Here is a 19,210-nt window from a genome sequence, read left to right on the forward strand (position 1 = left end):
CTTTGTTTCTTGAATCTTTTTTTGTAAAGAATAATAACCAGATCCATTTCGCTAGTTCTCAAATAATGTAATTTATCCTTAATGGGAATTGGGTAGAATTAGATGTCTGGCGACCTCTCCTGATCTGAGTTGCTACCTGCTGTGATGCTTGTAGTTTGACATCAGGATTTTTTTCTGTTGTGTGATCATTTTTGATTGGTTTTACTCCATCAGTTTCAAATTCATGACCATCTGAGGCTCCATGGCTTTTGGGGTAAAACTGTTGTTTTGCTATAAGAGTGACTTGCTGCCTTAACATCAGGTTATGATTTTAGGGTTTCTAAAAACTCTAAAATAGAGTTTTTAGAGTTTCTATAGAAACTCTATAGAGTTTCTACTTTTTCTCCTTCAATTAAGTAACAGTTGAATGTTTTGCCTTATCACAAGATAAGGGATATTAAAAAAAGAATCATGAAATGAATAAAAAGAAAATGTTCTTAAAATTTACATGTGAAAGTGCATCGACATTTATTTACACCTATTTTTCATTTATTTAGCAGAGTAGAGAGGCAGAGAATTGATAGTTTAGTGATGTTATGACAGTATTCAGGTATACCTAAGGTATGGTGTGGAAGCTTCTGCTTAGACATGCTTATTTTTAAAAAGCAAGTCCCGGCTACTTTGATGTGGGCTTCACAGAGTAACTTTCTGGCAGAGAGTAGAGTAAAGGTAAGGGTAGAAAAAGTAATTTTATAGTGTAGAAACCCTGATGGTCAGTGTCTTAACCAGGTAGTCAAGGTCAGCATCAATAGCGATGAAATCACATTGATAGTGTAGACCCTTGATGTGATGTCATTCAAGTGTTATTTGATCAACATGGCCTTCCTTCCAGTAACCCATAAGTCTAGTCTAGTCATGAGAAAAAAATCAGACAAACGCCAATTTTAGTAAATTAAAAAAGAAAACCTTCCATGATGTAACTTGCTGTGGATGTGAACACAAATTTATTATCTCAGTTAAGGACATTTCTCACTGTTGCTAGAGTTGAAATTAAATTGACAGTTGACATTGACTCCTCTTGTAAAGGTGAGTAATGTTAGGGGGAAAATGGCTTAAACACAAGCTTCAGATTTTTCATAAATATTCACACTAGGAAGCAGATGAATATCAAAGCATGTTAGATCAATGTTAAGTATCAAGTGTAAGCCTAGATCCCCAAATAAATAGGTAGTAACTCAGCCTTGAAAAGAAAACTGTCTGGTATTTCAGAATAGAATATTGTTTATTAATTAGGATGACTTTTATATCAAATATGGAAATCAGGGTATGTCTGACGCGCACACGTACACACACTCTTTCAAAATAGAAAGGGTTACATGAAACTGAAGTTGCTCAGTTGTGTCCGACTCTTTGCGACCCCATGGACTGTAGCCTACCAGGCTTCTCCATCCATGGGATTTTCCAGGGAAAAATACTGGAGTGGGGTGCCATTTCCTCCTCCAGGGGATCTTCCCGACCCAGGGATTGAACTGGGTCTCCCGCATTGCAGGCAGACGCTTTACTGACTGAGCCACCAGTGAAGTAGGATTACATGCATACATGCAAATCAGAGTGCTTATTGATGGCTTTTTGGTGCTCTTTTATCTACCAAATAACATGGAAACCCTGTAATAGTATAGAAGTCTATCAGTGTTTTAGAAGTACAGAGTTTCCTAGGTTTAATTGTTTTTAAAGAAGAACATTTAACTTGAGGCTTTAATTTCCATGTGAAGACTTCGGGGGAAGTATTTGGTCTTAAAGCTGTTTATTTTACATATACAACTTAAAGAAGAAAAAAAAACCTGTCTGATTTTATTCATTGAAGCAGGTTATACATTAGATATTGTACATATTTTGTATGGAACAGAATGATCTGTACTCTAAACCAAACACCTAGGAAAACTCTGTAACATAGATAACCGAGAGCAGTGTGCATCACTGTGTTGTGTGTTTCTGGAGACAGGTTTCTAGAAGAAGGCCTGCATTTGATTGTCTCTAAGCTGCACTCGCGCTGATTTTTTCCTAGGCCCCTTGTGCAGTGTGTAGGAGAAACTAATCGGGTTATTCTTTGCATGATGCTGCCCTTGAGGGAAACGTGTGTGCTCTTCCCATCTGTTAATCAGAGTAAACTGAGTGAGTTTGCTTCCACAGATGTTCAGTGGCTCATACATTCCCCAAACCAAGTGGCGTGAGAGCTGACAGCGGCGTCCTTCTCTTTTGTGTCCTAGTGCGCCGACAGGCAGAGCTCCCCCGTCACGTCCCCCGGGTCCTCTCCCCTGGCTCAGAGACGGAAGCCGCACCCGGACCCTCTCCAGATCCCGCATCTCAGCCTCCCGCCAGTGCCTCCCCGCCTGGACCTCATTCAGAAGGGCATAGTCCGGTCTCCCTGTGGCAGCCCCACGGGCTCACCAAAGGTAAATCAGTGTTACTAGAGACACAGATGATAGTTTTATGTGATGGGTATGGATTGCCCAGGTTTTTAAATCTCCGCTAATCATATTTCTTATGCTCTCGTTCATGAGCTACTTTGATGGGTCTCTCATGTTGTGTGTAGCCAATCCACGATCATATTCCTTGCCTTTATTACTGTAACAGTTGCATAATTATTCAGAGAGAGCACATGTCTGTAACAGCCCCCTGATTGCTAAAATAAACAGTGGAGTAAGTATGGTTATTCTGTAAAATGGATTTAAAAGGTCATTATATGTATTAAAATAAATTGCATGTTCTTATTAAATGATATTTTATACTCATTTTCATAGTGTCTTGACAAGAAAAATGTTACGGAAGTATATTTGCATAAGGGCTTAGGATGTGATAAATTATCACCCATGTTTCAAGGTGACTCAGAAGAGGGAATTATATGTACCTTTTGTATATGAAGGAATTAGTTACAAAGAATTACAGTATTTGCAAAGTAATTATATTCCTCTTTAATATTAAAGACATAATTCTATCTGTACATTTAAGTCCACAGTTTATTTTAGTTCTGTGCAGATCTTTTTTTCCAAATTTGATAAGGGAATATTTTGCTTTATTAAATATAAGATTTTAAACATTAATCCCATTTGGTGACATGCTTTACAGTGGGAAACTAGTTGGAAACGCAGTGTTTTAGTAGTACTGGATTTTTCTACATTACAATTAACACGGTTTTAAGATCATATTAAGACTTTTTAGGATGTTATTTAGTCAGAATTATGTAAACACAACACATTCCTTTTTTCTACAGTATTTCCTAACAATAAAAGCACAAATCATTTGTCAGATGAACTGTGTAAATGAAAATAAAGCCTGTGAAAGTCAGATAGATCAATTTAGCAGCTTATGCCTTTATATTTCCATATAAGAATCAAACTGATTTTTTCCCCCAAGGATCAATACAATGCAAGTAAGGACTATACGTAACACTGCTCTATTATTTGTGGTTTTTCATTCTTCCGGTGTGTGTGTGTATGCTCAGTCATGTCCGACTCCTTGCATCCTCACGAACTGTAGCCTGCCTAGGCTCCTCTGCCCATGGGATTTTCCAGGCAGGAAAACTGGATAGGTTACCATTTCCTTCCCCAGATCTTCCCCACCCGGGGATCGAACCTGCGAGGCCTGTGCTGGCAGGTGGACTCTTTACCACTAGCGCCACCCAGGGACTGGTAAAAACGGAGCGCATCTTGCCCTTGTCGGCTGCTTTGTATTGTGGAGGTGAAACCAGAAATAACACAGCCAGCATTTCTGTTTTTCAGAGATGTTGCAAATCACGGTGTTCTTTTAAAAAGTAAAGCAACAAGTTCTTGATGGTATCTGCTGTCTCTCTTAAATCATAGAAACGTGCAAATAAAATACTTAATGACTCACTATTTTAATGTCAAGTGGTCAGAATCATATAATTTTGATCTGCTGCTTTTTTTCGTGTAGTCCTTATAATCCTAAATGTTGCGTTTATATGTTCATTTTTTACGAAGAAATCTTAATGAGACATATTTGAGTTTTTCATAATTTTTTAAACTTTCATTAACTGGTGATAAAAGAAACTCATTAAAAGCAGGCACAGGAACCTAAGAGGCCTGTTATGGCTTAGAAAACAAAAGTCATAATCGTCCGGAAGGTATTTCAGTGCATGGAAGAGCTTTTCTGTTCTCCTTTTGCGTTTCTTCAGTCTTCTCCTTGCATGGTGAGGAAACAGGACAAACCGCTCCCAGCCCCACCACCGCCCGTAAGAGACCCTCCGCCTCCACCCGAGCGGCCTCCGCCGGTGCCCCCCGACGGCAGACTCAGCCGGCACATCCACCACGCGGAGAGCGCGCCCCCCAGGGACCAGCCCGCGCCTCCCGAGGCCTGGTGCCCGCGGGACGCGCTGGGGGCCAACCAGGCGGCGGGGTGCCGCCTGCTGGGGGACGGCTCCCCGAAGCCTGGCCTCACGGCGAGTTCCAGCGCGAATGGGAGGCACAGCCGGATGGGCTCTGACCCAGCGCTTCTCCGGAAACACCGGCGCAGTGACGCGCCTTTAGAAGGAGCCAAGGTAGGAAATACTCGAAGCAGAAGCTACGCAGCCCGCTTCCAATCTCCTGACGGGAAGGGGTGTCAAAGGCTGGGTGCTGCGTTTTGTGTCTAGTGTGACATTTCCCTGCAGGTCTTTGATTATCTGCAAGTTATACAAATCAGAAGCTCATTAAAACTTGAACCTAAAAGAAGCCAGTTAAAAGAGTCTAAGTAATGATTTAGTTTTCATAGGAAGATACTAGACAATTTGCCGGAAGTTTAGTATACCTTCTCTTACTTCATCTGCAGAATATTTTCCCATTAATAAATTGTCATGGGAGAATCAGTGGTTTTTTTTAACTTTTCTGAAAAAAAGGAAAAAGTGTGGGAAAGTGTGTTAGCCACTCAGTTGTGTCCGATTCTGCGACACCATAGACTGCAGCCTTCCGGGCTTCTCTGCCCATGGAATTCTCCAGGCAAGGGTACTGGAGTGGGTCGCCATTCCCTTCTCTGAGGGATCTTCCCAACCCAGGGCTTGAACCTGGGTCTCACTCTTTACCGTCTGAGCCACCTGGAAATCCCAACTCTTCTAGTTCCATCTAATTTGAAAAAAAGTTGTATTGTTATAGCATATCGTCAATCAGTCATTGGAATTATTGTTGCCTGGGGAGAGTACCCCTTAGACAGGAGAATTGAGCTTCTCACCTACATGAAAACACCAAGTTTTTATTCATTGTTACAGAGCGAGCTCTTTCTCTATAACACTGAAAGAGACCTTAACACATAGTGAGTTTTAGCACGATATATATTACCTCTGTCAGTTATATGTACAGGAAGGAATTTAAGCACGCAGGAAACCAAAGAGGCAACAGCGGAAATCAGTGCGTTTAGACCCCTCAGTGGGCCCTTGACAGAGCTGTCCTGTCATATTTCCTGGTATTTGCTTCCGGGTATTTTTGACTCTGGGATTAGATTGTCACTATCTTCCTTCAGCTGCAGAAGGCTTTGCCTCTTTTGAAGACTCTAACGTTAAAGTGTTCCTATCTCCTTTGATCTTAAGTTGTTATTTTAGGGGGGTAGACTCTTCCTTCCAGATAATGGTTTGTAGTGGGTGACTTAATCAAGAAACAAGTGTGAAAAATGGCTTGTACTAAATTCCTGTGTGTGTGTGCACATATGTGTGTGCATGCACATGTGTGAAGGAATACTTTGTATAATATTATTACTTTTCCTAATAATTAAATATTATTAGAGTGGCCAGGATAGCAGGAGTCAGAACTATCTACTCTGACACTCAGAACAAAGGGTAAGAGTGATGACAGTTTGCAGAAAGTTTTTGTTATAGCCTCCCGTTGGTACCTTTAGTCTTCCATCTGTTATAAATATGAAGATCTGTAAAGGTTTTCTCCAAGGTCATGTAAAGGTGATGTCAATGGAAGAGATAGCACTTGTAAAAACATTTCTATAGTGTTCTCTAAAAATGGAGACTTTATCCTCAAAAGTTATGTTTCTACAACCTGGAATCTTGGTAAGAATGACTTGTCTCTTTTTCGAGTGATTTCCTCCCCCCCACCTTTAGTCTCTATTACTTTTCATTCATACATGGTCACACTTGACTTCAGGAGAATGTTCAGACAAGCTGTGACATGAATAGCTATATCTTAGCAACATATTAGAATTTATTTCCTGAATGAACTTGAGAAATACTTAAAATATAATAATTATACTGTCCAGTTCCTTGAAGACCTCTTGTTTCAGGGTTTTTCTTAGATAATATGTTACATAATCTTAACACTAATATAATCTTTCCCTTCTAAACCCTAGAACATAGGCTATTATGAATGGTGGTGGTTTTTTAAAGTAGAGTTATAATTGCTTAGGTTATAGGTAGGGAATTTTATTTTATTATACTAACTGTAGGTATAACAACTTTAGGTATAATAGTGATTTCAGCTATAAAATTTCCTTTACATGTTTTCTCTGTGAACTTTCATGTCCTGCTCTTTGATACATAATAATATCCCAGAGGACATTGATTAAGTTGCAAACTTTCCCTCTTATTGAAAGCTGAATCTATTTAGTTCTATCTAAATAATCCCAATTAAAATTATTTAGGGTCTAATCTCATATGTTGTGTGTATCAGCAGTGCAGTGCTTATAGTCTCAAAGTTAGTTACATGTTACAGCTAGACTGAATATTTTAACCCAAATTAGACATCTAAGATTTCTCATTTCAGTCTAGTTGTTTGACTTTTAAGGCAGATTATGAAGAAGGCTTTATATATGATGTATTAAATGCCATAAAACAGAGCATGTCTGCCCTTAGTCTCCTTTTTTATTATCTTTTTAAGGAAACAGTTCCACTTTGGTAGGCCACAGAGCGTGTAACAGCTGACAGAAAGTAGAAAAAGCCTAATTCTTCTCATTTCACTGCTGGGAGACGTGAGTCTGACTTCGGCAGATGGAAGACTGAGTCCATCTGGAATCCTGTTTCTGCATGACCTTGGATTGGAGTTTGTTCCTCATCTTACATCTTTGTAGCTCCTCAGTCCAGACTGATTTAATTATTTAATATATATTTGTAAATACTTTCTACATGCAAGACTTTGCGAGTGATCAGGATAACCAGTGTCCCAGTGTTCTCTCTCCTTTCAAATTTAACAAAGTGTTTTTGTAGAGGAGTATCTGTTCAACTGTTTTAGGCAGAAGTAAAAATGATAAGGCAAATCTGATAGCTGCATTTTAACAAAAAATCTGATCAACACAGATCAACCATGCTGTGGAATCAGGCCTGAATTTTACTTCCTGCTCTAGATCTTGCTGCTTTTATGTGTACAAGCAACTTACCACATCCTTGCCCTAATTCCACTTACTTCCCTTACTTTATGAAATGAACCAATAGTAGTACCTCATTTCTAGGGGAATAATTATCTATTCCCTCCAGATATCTAAATCTCCATATCCCTTGGTTCTGGAATAAAACCAAACTAGGTAGGGAGTTCATTTTCATTTACCATAATTCCCCTTACTTTTGATTTTAACTTAAAACCGGAATCATTATCTCCTTCTCCCCTTCCTCTCTCCTCTTCTTCAACATAGTTCCTAATGAGCACTCCGCAGGCATCTGTAACTGGTTGCTGAGTGATTACAGTGGTGAAACCGCTGATGGAGGCGAAGGCGTGTGCGTGCTGGAGTCGGCGGTGGGCAGGTGTCGGGCAGGGAAGGGCTTGGAGGAGGAGAATGATCGGGGTACACTAGCAGTATGAGAGTTTTTTTTTTTTTTTTTAATGTATTGTTCCAGCACTGACTTTCAGCCAGAAGTAGAATGTTCATTTTTTTGTGTGTTTAAAATAGGATTTTTTACTCTTTTAGACAAGCAGTCATTATACATAGGTAGTCACAGTAAGAGGGAGACAAAGGAGAAGGGATGGAGAATTATTTGATTTAAGAAGACTCATATATTAATGAAAATGCTAAGTGTTACAATGCATTCTCACCCTGCATTCATTGTGTGCATTTTTTAAAAACTGTTTTTAAAAACACATTATCCTGGGAATAAAGGGTATAGGGACTTAGATACTTGGAGGCTGTTATCTTCATATAACCCATCAATGTCTCCAAAGGTAAGAAAATGTTTTTGTGTCAAATAGTAGCAACTATCATTTAGACTTGTTTTATTAAAGGAAATGTCTCAAATGTCATCTTCCCTTTTTAAAGGTAGGAAAACTTAGATGAGTACTAAAAACTTAAAATTGAGTGTACATATGGGACACCATAAAGGGAATCCATAAAGCTGAGCATTCTGTAAATGCAGTGAGGACTCGCTCCCCTTCGTCATGCGTCCCCTGTCCATGTGCCAGCCCCCGTCATCCATTAGAACTATTTGCACTTTTTATTTGCATCTTCACTAGATAAATGGTGATGGCAGCAAGAATAAATTAAATGCTAATTGCTCTTTTTGCTAACTGTAGAGAGCTCTGAGGGGAAAAAAGCCCTCTAATTCGTGGTTAAAATGGAGTGTAAGAATTCTCTGTGACTTTCATTTACTCCCATTCTCTCCCCCCTCCCACCTAGCATAATCAAGTTAGCTAAGGTACTACTTTCCTTTTAACATGAAACTTGCAAGCTAAGAGTTATGAGGTTGCTTTATTTTATTGGTATGAGATTTCTTTCCTAGGGGAGTGTTTCTATTCCCTCAAATTCCAGCCACATTATAAACCTGTTCCTTAATTCATATTATGTTGGCTAGATATTTGTTTATTATTGCTGGTTTGTTTCTTTTAATTATCTGAGGTGAAAATATTTGTACTAAAATGTTTTAAGATATTGGGAACTTGGAATGTATCTGCTTATGTACAGATACTGACACTGTGTCCAACTGTCTTTATTTTTCCTCTTAAAAGGTTAAGAATGCTACTATTTCTTATATGGTTAAACACTATCTCTGACTTGTCATGTTACTTCAAGTGACATCATTCTAAAATGACCCTGTGCACAAGAATCTGTTGAAGATACTGCTAGATAAACACACGGAGTGATTCCTCTTTTTGATATGTGGCTTTTGCTATTTCGGTACAGAGGCACATGTTTATAAGAATGACCTTAAACTTATCTGTGAATCTCGTGTCATCTTTCAGAAAATATGTCCTCTGTGTACAGTGTTTCTGCTTTAATCTAATGTTGTTGGAGGATAAATTATAGCAGTGTTTTCAGTTTGATGCACGTGTGGGTTTACATGTGTGGGATGGGGAAAAGGAGATTGTGTCTCAGATTTTGAATGTTAAAAAAACTTTTTCTTAATTGTGCTGGCATTATCACAATAGTGTCTTCCCTACATCTTGAGGGTCCCAAATGCTTTAACATTAATTTGTAGGCAATATCTGAGCCATGAGAAAACATTTCACACTTAAAAGTTAGGATGAAAGGCATGTAGAAAAACATGAATTTTAATATTTATTAAAATATTAATAAAATATTAATTTTGAGGCATGTAGAAAAATGTTCATCTAGAGTAACCTAGAGTTGATAATAAATTTTGTGATAACTCAGTTATACTTCTTCCACAAGTATAAATTCCCCTTAATAAGTATTCTTATTTCTACAACCTCTTTGAGTTAAATGAGTAGGATATTCAAGATACAGAGAAGAATACAAACAAGATCAAGCAGAGTCTAGTGAGGATGAGACAGATACACAGTCACCTAACAGATGAGGCATAGGAGAAGCATCTGGAGAGTACAGTGGGGATCTCCAAGGGGGGGAAGCATTCTAACTGAGACGCAGGGTGGAAGGACTGAAGAAAGCTTTGTGCAGGAGAGCCACTGGCGACTGACATCAGGAGATCCGCAGGTGACGTTTGTGTGGCCAGGACAGGGAGGGTGGCTGTGCGTGGGAAGGTAAGCACAGTGCAGGCGGTGAGTGTTGGACAGGCTGCAGTGCGTGCGGAGTGAGTACAGCAGGTCACGCCATGGCAGTGAAGACTGGAAGCCCAACAAATAAAGTCTGACACTGTTTCTGTTGTTTCCCCATCTATTTGCCATGAAGTGGTGGGACCAGATGCCATGATCTTAGTTTTCTGAATGTTGAGCTTTAAGCCAACTTTTTCACTCTCCTCTTTCACTTTCATCAAGAGGCTCTTTAGTTCCTCTTCACTTTCTGCCATAAGGGTGGCGTCATCTGCATTTCTGAGGTTATTGATATTTCTGCCAGCAATCTTGATTCCAGCTTGTGAGTCAACCGGCATGGTATTTTGCACGATGTACTCTGCATATCAGTTAAATAAGCATGGTGACAACATACAGCCTTGATGTACTCCTTTCCCAATTTTGAACCAGTGTGTTGCTCATGTTTGGTTCTAAGTGTTGCTTCTTGACCTGCATACAGATTTCTCAGGAGGCAGGTCAGGTGGTCTGATATTCCCATCTCTTCAGGAATTTTCCACAGTTTGTTATGGTCCACAGAGTCAAAGGCTTTAGTGTAGTCAATGAAGCAGAAGTAGATGTTTTTCTGAAATTCCTTTGCTTTTCCATGGTCCAGTGGATGTTGGCAATTTGATCTATTCCTCTGCCTTTTTCTCAGTCTGGCTTGTACATCTGGCAGTTCTCAGGTCGTGTACTGTTGAGGCCTAACTTGAAAAGATTTTGAGCGTCACCTTGCTAGCACATGAAATGAATGCAAGTGTGCGGCAGTTTGAGCATTCTTTGGCATTGTCCTTCTCTGGGGTTGGAATGAAAACTGACCTTTTCCAGTCCTGTGGCCACTGCTGCGTTTTCCAAATTTGCTGGCATATTGAGTGCAGCACTTTCACAGCATCATCTTTTAGGATTTGAAATAGCTCAGCTAGAATTTCATCACCTCCACTACTTTGTTCGTAGTGTTACTTCCTAAGGCCCACTTGACTTCACACTCCAGGATGTCTGGCTCTAGGTGAGTGACCACACCATCATGGTTATCTGGGTCGTGAAGACCTTTTTGTACAGTTCTTCTGTGTATTCTTGCCACCCCTTTTAATCTCTTCTGCTTATGTTGGGTCCTTACTGTTTCTGTCCTTTATTGTGCCAATTTTTGCATGAAGTGTTCCCTTGGTGTCTCCAGTTTTCTTGAAGAGATGTCTAGTCTTTCCAATTCTATTGTTTTCTTCTGTTTCTTTGCATTGTTCACTTAACAAGGCTTTCTTATCTCTCCTTGCTGTTCCTTGGAACTCTGCATTCAGATGAATGTATCTTTCCTTTTCTCCTTTGCCTCTTGCTTCTCTTCTTTTCTCAGCTATTGGTAAGGCCTCCTCAGACAATCGTTTTGTCTTTTTGTATTTCTTTCTCTTGGGGATGGTTTTGGTCACTGCCTCCTGTAGAGTGTTACATGGGTACTCTCTCAGATCTGACCCCTTGAAACTGTCACCTCCAAATAGAGGAGGTGACAGAATGTTTAAGTTAGTATGAAGAAGCACGTCAAATGGAATTGTAGTAAATATGTGACAGTGAGCCAGGAAGGCAGAAGAGAGAGAAGTTTCCTTAGTTGACAGTTAAAGGCTGAATCAAGGAGATTTCTGTGTGAACTGCTTTGGTTGATACTGTCAACTTACACATATGAGGAGTTGTTGTTTTCTCCTGTTTGCAAAATGCTTTACAGATTTCCAGAGGACTTAATATATTTACTTTTAGCTCAAGAAGTTGTAACTCACTGCCCTCTTTCAGTAGTTTTAAATGAAATGATTTTGTCTAATGGAATTAGGTGCAGGTGGGAACATAGAGTTCAGAATGAAATAATGTTAAATCTTGCCATCCAGCCACTTTAGGTAAACAGAAATACAAACATCACTTTAGTACCTGTATTTTTAGGTCCTTTACTGTTTGCACACACGTATAATCTATTAATAAGCAGTCAGTATTCATTTGCACTCTACTATGTGTAAAGCATTGAAGGAATGTCCTATAAAATGAGGAAATAAGTCTTTGTCCCAAAAAGAAACTCATGTGGAATACAATAGAAACTTTTATTCCCATAGTTTCCTTTTATTTTATAATTGTTGAAATTTTACTAGGTGTCAACACTACATTAGGTACTTGCTCCTATTAAAACAAATAATTGCATATAAACCTACATGACATTTTCCAGAATGAATTTTAAATGTATTTATGACAGAAACATTACAGAGTTTTGATTGCAGAAATCTTACATTGTATCCATTTTGGCAAGTTAATTGCCCAGAACTCCAATTAAGAGTGACTTTATATGCCTGTTATACAATGAGCATTTGTGGTTTGATACATGTATTTGTTGGCTAAAAGGGATTTTTTAATATTTAAAGTTTTTCACTGATCTATACAAAAATTAATATCGGCTTAGAAATTTCTTGTCCTAGAAAATCTAAAAAACTCTACCTTGTTCTGTTGTTTGGTCCATAGTTATAAACCTGTGATAAAATTAAAGATATATTGATATTTTTATCATAGTTCATCTCTAGTGTATTGAATGTAATGAGAAATAAAAAACTGGCACAGGACTTTTTTTTTTTAGAGTGATAGCTTGAATGATATAAAATTTATATTGTGTAGCTTTGAATTGCAAACATTGATATGTTTCAAATGGATTCTTTAAACATGTTCCTTTTCTTAAGTTGACACGGGTAAATGTGGCTGTTGCACTTCTAAAGCTTCAGCATCATTCTAGAACTTTGAGGCAGGGGAAACAAATTGGTAGGTTGCTCACTGGGTTATCTAGAACTATTCAAGTTACATCACATCCTTGTTGCCACAAATTAGCCTATACCATTTGTAGATGAACTCATAAATAGTTTGGGAGAGAGCTTCGTGAGAAAATCCTAATTATTACTTAGGCTCTTAAAATATGTTTCAGCTGTCTTTTCAAGGTTATTCTTTTTTTTTTTTTTTCTTTTGAATTGCTTTAATTTCACGTTGTTGGATTAGTGAAGAGCAGTTGTTAGCTCATATACTGTAACTGAGCAGCCTGGAAACCAGAATTCCTGAGTTCTGAGTAGTTAAACTCTGGCTGTTGTAGCTTATGAGCAAGGTAACAGTTTTGGTTTGAGTTGTTCACACACCGAAAACTGCATTTAAAGTTGCTTGCTCTTTGAAAGGCAGACCAGATCTCTAATTGCTAGTAGTGCTGAAGCTTCGACCTTGAAAGAACAAAGGCGTTTCTGATTATACTCCTTTGTGATTTTGTCAAGAACTTTAGAAACGTCCTGTTAACCCCAGAGAGATGTAATTTATTTGGGAGGAACTGAAACAAGAGTTGCACCTAGTGATACTTTTTTTCCCTTATTAAATCCTTACAGACAGTGCTAACTTTTCACCAAATACTCATCATGTCTGGAAACTTTTACTACTTATTTATGTAGTTAATCTGTATCTGATTTCTAGAAACTGTAGCATCTCCCCTCAGGATGAGTATCATGCTGTATTTTATTTTTCCACCTAACTTGGTAGTATTTTGGATGGTGGCAGATAATCACTATGGTTCTTCTAAGTAAATTATGTGATATTTCACTTGTTCAAATAAGCTGAAATGATATATTCTTTTCAAAATTACAGAACGTCTAAGAGCGGCTATTGTTTTAAGATCCTCAAGCTAACCCTTTGATTGCCTTTCAGGTCTTTTCCAATGGTCACCTGGGAAGTGAAGAATACGATGTTCCTCCCCGACTTTCTCCTCCCCCTTCCGCTGCCACCCTTCTCCCCAGCATCAGGTAAGTATTTCTGAATTTGGAGATCAATTTCCCATGCATAAAGTTGCTGTCTGGAGTGGTTCTGAGGTTCTCAGTACAGAAAGTGCAGGGTGACTAGAAGTGTGTCGATGAAAATAAACCAGCTGGATTTTTAAAGTGAAGTGACAGAAATCAGATCCTTTCTGATTCTTTTCTTTTTTTTAAAATTTTTATTAGTTGGAGGCTAATTACTTTACAATATTGTAGTGGGTTTTGTCATACATTGACATGAATCAGCCGTGGATTTACATGTATTCCCCATCCCGATCCCCCCTCCCACCTCCCTCTCCACCCAATTCCTCTGGGTCTTCCCAATGATTCTTTGCTGATAACTACAGCATCTTTGAGACTTACCTGCACTCTGAGATTGCACAGAAACCAACAGAGAAAAAGCCAAGCCTTCCCTACATCCAGACGGAGGCTCCGGCAGCACAGTGCTCTCCTCCCCACCCCTGTCTCTTCCTCAGAAGCGTCACATTTATGCCAGCTGCCTAGTTTGACATCATAAAATGATGTTTGGTTCCTCCAATTTTCTCAGTTTCTCAAATCCATTCAGCCACCCATCCCTGTTGATTGTTCTTTTGAGTTTTTCATATTCAGCTCATCTTCCCCATTGCACTAGTTTTGACTTATAACAGGCCAGCTAAAATAGCCTTCTCCCTGATCTCAGAATTAACGTCAGTGGATCTTAAAGCTAGAAAAATTAGTTTAACCAAGTATCTCATTTGAAAAATAGGGACATCAGATAGTTAAGTGATAGTGTCTACCCAAATAAAACCTGGGTAAAACCAAATCTCCTGGTTGCCATTCTCCTCCTCCTCATATTTAATCCAGCCGCTTGTCTTCTGTCCAATATATCTTATTCACATAGCTGATTTAATTTAAATTCTGCTTTCCACAAATCACGTTCCTACTCAAAACCCAACATTGTTCTTTCTTTCCTTCTAAATTAATTCTGTGCTCTCCTGCTATCAGCAAGATCCACAGAATTCTACTCAACTAAAAATATTGTTCAGGAATTCCTAATGCTTGCCCTCTAATCTTGCCTTGATTTTTTTTCTGGTGTTGTGCCTCCATACAGTACCCTCCTATGCACTAAATTTTCAGAATCTTTATTCTGAAGATCCATGTCTCAGGCTCTACTTCTTTATGAAGACTTCTGAGACTTCTGTTTTAGTGATGATAAAAAGACTGAATCTCATTCCTCTTCCTCCTCAAGTTTATTTTCTACACATTTAATTATGCACTTTACTGTTTTCTAATATTAAAGTACCTCTTCATAATAAGAAGATTATAAGGTTTTAAGGGTGAAAACTTTTTCTTGTAATCTCTGCTTTTCCCTTAATGCCTTATAACAGTTGTTATTTAGTGAGTATACTAAGAATGCGTCATTGCTTAACACTATCATCTGCTAAGTCCCTCATTTCTAGTTGAACGTCTTTGAGCATCTTCACTCCTTCCTCTGCTGATCACTGAATGAAGAACAATAAGTTAGACACCATGCTTGCATGTTAAGTCATTTTAGTTGTGTCCGACTCTTTGCAACTCCATGGACTGTAGCCCGCCAGTTTCCTCTGTCCATGGGCTTCTCTAGGTAAGCATACTAGAGTGGGTTGCCATTTCCTCCTTCAGGGGATCTTCCTGACCCAGGGATCGAACCTGCATCTTCTGTATTGGCAGGCAGGTTCTTCACCACTAGCACCGACTGGGAAGTCCATACCACCTCCCAAGAAATTTACAATCTGCTTTAAAATAAAGTTAGCATACATAAAATCACAAGAGAACATCATGCAGTAAATTGTACGAATCTAACTTGTTTTTGTATGTGCTTGGAGAAGAGTCCATTATAGACTTTGTAAGTCAAGGATGTTTTCAGAGAGGTTGGGAATTTACTGAGTCATGGAGGATGAGCACACCTGGGAAGGGGTGTCCATGAGGAAAAGCAGAGTGCGAAATTGACATCATTTAGGGGACAGTGGGGAACTGAGCTAACTGGACCATTCTCCAGTGGCCACTTTTCCTGGAGCTGCCAGATATGTAGCAGACATGGAAGTTAGAAGCAAATAGACACATTCTGTGTAGTAGACTCTACATCAGTAATAACATACAATATCATAGCCCCAAATGAACTCTGGTTATATGTATATATAATTAAAACATCTAAGCTCAATTACCTCTAATTCAGAGAGCATCAGAAAATGAAGTACATGAAATCTGACTACAATTAGAGATTAAAATTTTGCATTCTGTTTATTAAATTCATATTGGCAAATGGGATTAAAGGCAGAGGTTACAATTTGCTTCATTTATATTTAATGTGAAGTGCTTGTTTTTCCTATAAATAAAGAACAACAAATTCATAGTCAGCTGCATTTAATTGATATTTTTCTAACAGTTCATTTTGTATATGTAGGTGGATATGTTTTTGTCCCATTTACTCTTGATTTTTTTCCTCTCAGAAACAAGGTAGCCGCTTCACTTGAAAGGAAAATACTTTAACGGTGCTTCCTTAAGAGCAAATTAATTTCCTGTTTTGCATGCTGCAAATTAACCACAGTTCAAATTACAAGTGTTGGCTTTTAATAGCATGTTTATGTCTCCATTTTATTATTTACTCTGACATATGGTTAGCAGTTATTCATTGTAGAAAATATGGAAAATATATAAAGAAAGAAAAAAATGGAACAGATACATAAATACAAGCATATACATACCCCAAATATCAGTGCCCATAGTTTTAACATTTGACTTTTTTTCTTTTTACTTTTTTACATGATTTAGATTATATTGTAGAGATACGTTCATGCTGTCCTTTGTCAATATTTTAATAAGCATTTTTCTTAATTATTTATGCTATCCTGTATTTATTATTAAACCAGGATGGAATTCTGAAGTGAACATTAAAATATTAATAAGATCAGACTTAGGGGTGACTAGATGAGGTGACTCTAGAATGAAGTATTTGTCTATCTTTCAACAAGGTAACTTCTCTGAGCCTCACTTTCTCCATCTGATAAATGAAGGGATCTGTTTATCTTAAATGATCTCTCAAAGCCTTTGGGCTTCCCTGGTGGCTTGGTAAAAAAAAAACCTGCCTGCAATCCAGAAGGCACAGGTTCAATCCCTGGGTCAGGAAGATCTCCTGGCGGAGGAAATGGCAGCCCACTCCGGTATTCTTGCTTGGATAATCCCATGGACAGAGAAGCCTGGCAGGCTACATAGTCCATGGGGTTACAAAAGAGTCAGATACAATTTAGCAACCAAACAAAATTAAATCCTTTAGAGCTTCAGCTTCTTAGGTTCCATGCAGTGGTTTTCTAAGAGAAAGCTATCTAAAGTATTAACTGCAAATGCACACTGGGCAACTTGAGTGTTCATTCATAGTTAGCTGGTTGTATCCCGTTTTTGAAGCCAGTGTGAATTGGATTACTGCTCTGGGTTTTTTTATTTGCTTGCTTTGTTTTTGGTTATTTCAGCTTCATTTGAGTGTATAACCAGAGTACAATGAGTGTAGATTCTCAGCTTTGGAGGGTTGTAGAATAGAGGTCTTAGCAAAATGCCACTCAGTGACACTGGGATGTTGGATCTTCAAGTCTGTTTCCATGATGGTGTCTTAGTGCTTGGCTCAAAATTAGGCCAAAGCCAGCTAACAGATTGCTGCCCAACATAGGGGCTTCCCTGGTGACCCAGATGGTAAAGGACCTACCCAACACAGACCTCTGACAGCCCTCCCACATGCTGAAAGCCCCATGGTGAATTCAGTGATGTAAACCCTGGTATCTGCTTTTAAATCGATACTGTGTTACTAATATTTACTGAAGTGTAACTGTCAAGTTATGTGATGTTACTCTGATCCCCCTTATATTGCTGGAAGAGGTTACTTTCTTGTAAAACAGTATGATTATAACTTTGTGACTTTTATGGTGTAATTTATCTGGTGACCTAGAAGAATATATAATTAAAAAATATATTCTTGTAAAAGTAAAGCTGAAACTACGAGTGTCTGTGTGCACTTAGCCGCTCAGTCGTGACCAGCTCTTCTGTGGCCCAGCAGGTTCCACTGTCCCAGGCAAGAATACTGGAGTGGGTTGCCATGTCCGCCTCCAGGGGGTCTTCCCAGCCCAGGGATTGAACCCAGGTCTCTTCCCTTGCAGGTGGATTCTTACTATCTGAGCCAACAGGGAATCCCAAGAATACTGGAGGGCGTAGCCTGTCCCTTCTCCAGGGAACTTCCCAACCCAGGAATCGAACCGGGGTCTCCTGCATTGCAAGCAGATTCTTTAGCAGCTGAACTACCAGGGAAGCCCAGCTAGTGTGTATTGTAGATTTACTGATTTTTTTTCCTTAAATGTTTCTATTTAAGATGATTGACACTCAGCTGTAAATTCTTAAGTAAATGCTTGTAATGTGGGTAATTGTAATTTAGGGGAAGAAGGAAAAATTTATGTAGATTCTTTTCATTGCAGTGTCAGGTTTTATCTTGGGATAATTTGATTTTTCAAAATTAAATGAAACCTGAAACAGTTAAAAATATTTATTTTACTTTACACAAGATGTTGATGGCCAATAAGCAAAGGTATTTTATGGGTATTAATGGAATAATTACTTCAGGTAAGATAATGTTCTGAAATGCTGAGGAATATCCTTTCTTAAAGGAATATTCTTTTTGTTTCTTGTCTTTTATAAATAGACCTTTTGTACTTTTGAACTTACTAAGCTTTTAAATACACATGAATCAATATTACTTCATAGTTTTGTAGAAAAGGTTTTTTGTTGTTGGAGGTGGTGGTGTTGATCATTGTTATAAATTTTTTCAAAACAGATAAGGTTGTAATGTTTTCAGTTCAGTTCAGATGAGTTGCTCAGTTGGGTCTGACTCTTTGTGACCCCGTAAACTGCAGCACGCCAGGCCTCCCTGTCCATCACCAACTCCCTGAGTTTACTCAAACCCATGTCCATCAAGTCGGTGATGCCATCTAGCCATCTCATCCTCTGTCGTCCCCTTCTCCTCCTGCCCCCAATCCCTCTCAGCATCAGTGTCTTTTCCAATGAGTCAACTCTTAGCATCAGGTGGCCAAAAGTATTGGAGTTTCAGCTTCAGCATCAGTCCTTCCAATGAACACCCAGGACTGACCTCCTTTAGGATGGACTGGTTGGATCTCCTTGCCGTCCAAGGGACCCTCAGGAGTCTTCTCCAACACCACAAACACCGCAGCTCAAAAGCTCAATGAATGGAGAAGACAAGTTTTGCCTTCCTATTGCATTTTCACTCAGCGGCATGTACTGATTGGAGAGTCAGAGTCAACAAGATAAAGCCCCACCCTCACTGGAATCTGTGCTCTAGTTAGGGAGAACAACAAGTAAGCAAATAACCGTAGTATACTGTCTGGTTGTGGTAAGTGCTGGAAGGAGAATAAAACCAGGGGAGGAGATGAATAGTGATGGGAAGTGTGTATTTTGGTTGAGGTCCTCAGGAAAGGTAATAGTGAA

General features: G+C 38.9%; 1 protein-coding gene across 7 annotated transcripts in view; it reads left to right on the forward strand.

Moving 5' to 3' along the window:
- CBLB (Cbl proto-oncogene B) overlaps nucleotides 1-19,210 on the forward strand; it is a 219,235-nt gene that overhangs the window by 161,804 nt on the left and 38,221 nt on the right. For all 7 annotated transcript variants that reach the window (XM_065913852.1, XM_065913857.1, XM_065913858.1 and 4 more), the window contains exons 11-13: nucleotides 2,247-2,432; nucleotides 4,172-4,534; nucleotides 13,608-13,702. In XM_065913852.1, the coding sequence (XP_065769924.1) occupies nucleotides 2,247-2,432; nucleotides 4,172-4,534; nucleotides 13,608-13,702 (644 nt within the window). The remainder of the gene's footprint in view (nucleotides 1-2,246; nucleotides 2,433-4,171; nucleotides 4,535-13,607; nucleotides 13,703-19,210) is intronic.

Source organism: Muntiacus reevesi, chromosome 21 (genome assembly GCF_963930625.1).
Source record: "Muntiacus reevesi chromosome 21, mMunRee1.1, whole genome shotgun sequence".
NCBI classification, from domain to species: domain Eukaryota; kingdom Metazoa; phylum Chordata; class Mammalia; order Artiodactyla; family Cervidae; genus Muntiacus; species Muntiacus reevesi.